The sequence below is a fragment of the Pygoscelis adeliae genome, unplaced genomic scaffold (assembly GCF_000699105.1).
Source record: "Pygoscelis adeliae isolate BGI_AS28 unplaced genomic scaffold, ASM69910v1 Scaffold294, whole genome shotgun sequence".
Lineage (NCBI taxonomy): Eukaryota > Metazoa > Chordata > Aves > Sphenisciformes > Spheniscidae > Pygoscelis > Pygoscelis adeliae.
In genome coordinates, this window is record NW_008824722.1 from 1,527,484 (window position 1) to 1,528,335 (window position 852).

Genomic DNA, 852 nt, shown 5'->3' on the forward strand with positions numbered 1-852 from the left:
GGCCCCCTCCCCCCCAAGCCCCCCCTTGGGGGGCTTTTTAAAGCCCATCCAAATAAATTTTTTTTTTTTAGGGGAGCCAGGCTCATTTCCCTGGTGGGGGGGCACAGACTTCTGGGGGCAGGGGAAGAGAGGGACACCCATGATTCCCCAACGTGGAAGGGAGTAAGGGCCTGCAACCAGCAGCACCTTTAGCTACTCAACATAGGGAAGGGCAATGGAGTCCCAGCCTGGGCTGCACAGAGGCTCCGTGCAGCGTTACCAAAACAGATATATTTATTCCTCTGGGGCGTGGGTTGCCACACACTGAATGCGTGTGCACAGGCCTGCCCTCTCCACTCATACGTGGCGAGTCCGTCCGTCAGTGTCCCTGGCTGCAGCAGAGGCTGGGCAAGCCACGAGCGGCACAGCTCCTTCCCTCCTGCAGGTGCCGGGAAGGTGCTGCAGTGAGGGGTGCTGTCTGCCGGCCCCCGTGCTCCAGCCCCGGCACTCGGGGCAGTACTGGGCTCCAAGGGTCCGTGGCATCGGTTGGATGGGTTAGCGGGGGCCCGGTCGGATTGTCGGTCAGCACAGGGAGGGGATGCAGGGCGCTCACCTGCCCGGGCTCCCCAGCAGGAACCTGTGGGGGCAGAGATGGTGCCATCAGCCGTGTCCCCAATATGCCAGCGCCCCGGCAGCTCCAGCCCACACACTCACCATTCCCCCCGTGCTGCCACCGCCTCCTTCCGCACCAGCCTCTTCTTGTCATCCAAAGGCTTGGCCAGCGCCCGGATAACTCGGGCCTTGTATGGGAGCAGCTGTAGGACAGAAAGGGCTCTTAGTGGGAGAGGTGGGTGCTGGCTGCCCCCCAGGAGG

At 63.1% G+C, this 852-nt stretch overlaps 2 protein-coding genes across 2 annotated transcripts in view; one reads left to right on the top strand and one right to left on the bottom strand.

Annotated features, from left to right (window-relative positions):
- ZDHHC16 (zinc finger, DHHC-type containing 16) overlaps positions 1 to 852 on the top strand; it is a 16,309-nt gene that overhangs the window by 3,941 nt on the left and 11,516 nt on the right. The window lies entirely within an intron of this gene.
- The window catches only part of MMS19 (MMS19 nucleotide excision repair homolog (S. cerevisiae)), an 11,957-nt gene continuing 11,350 nt past the window's right edge, over positions 246 to 852 (bottom strand). The window contains exons 26-27 of the mRNA XM_009323271.1: positions 694 to 794; positions 246 to 616 (exon numbers count right to left, since the gene is read on the bottom strand). Coding sequence (XP_009321546.1) covers positions 589 to 616; positions 694 to 794 — 129 coding nt within the window. The 3' untranslated portion in view covers positions 246 to 588. The remainder of the gene's footprint in view (positions 617 to 693; positions 795 to 852) is intronic.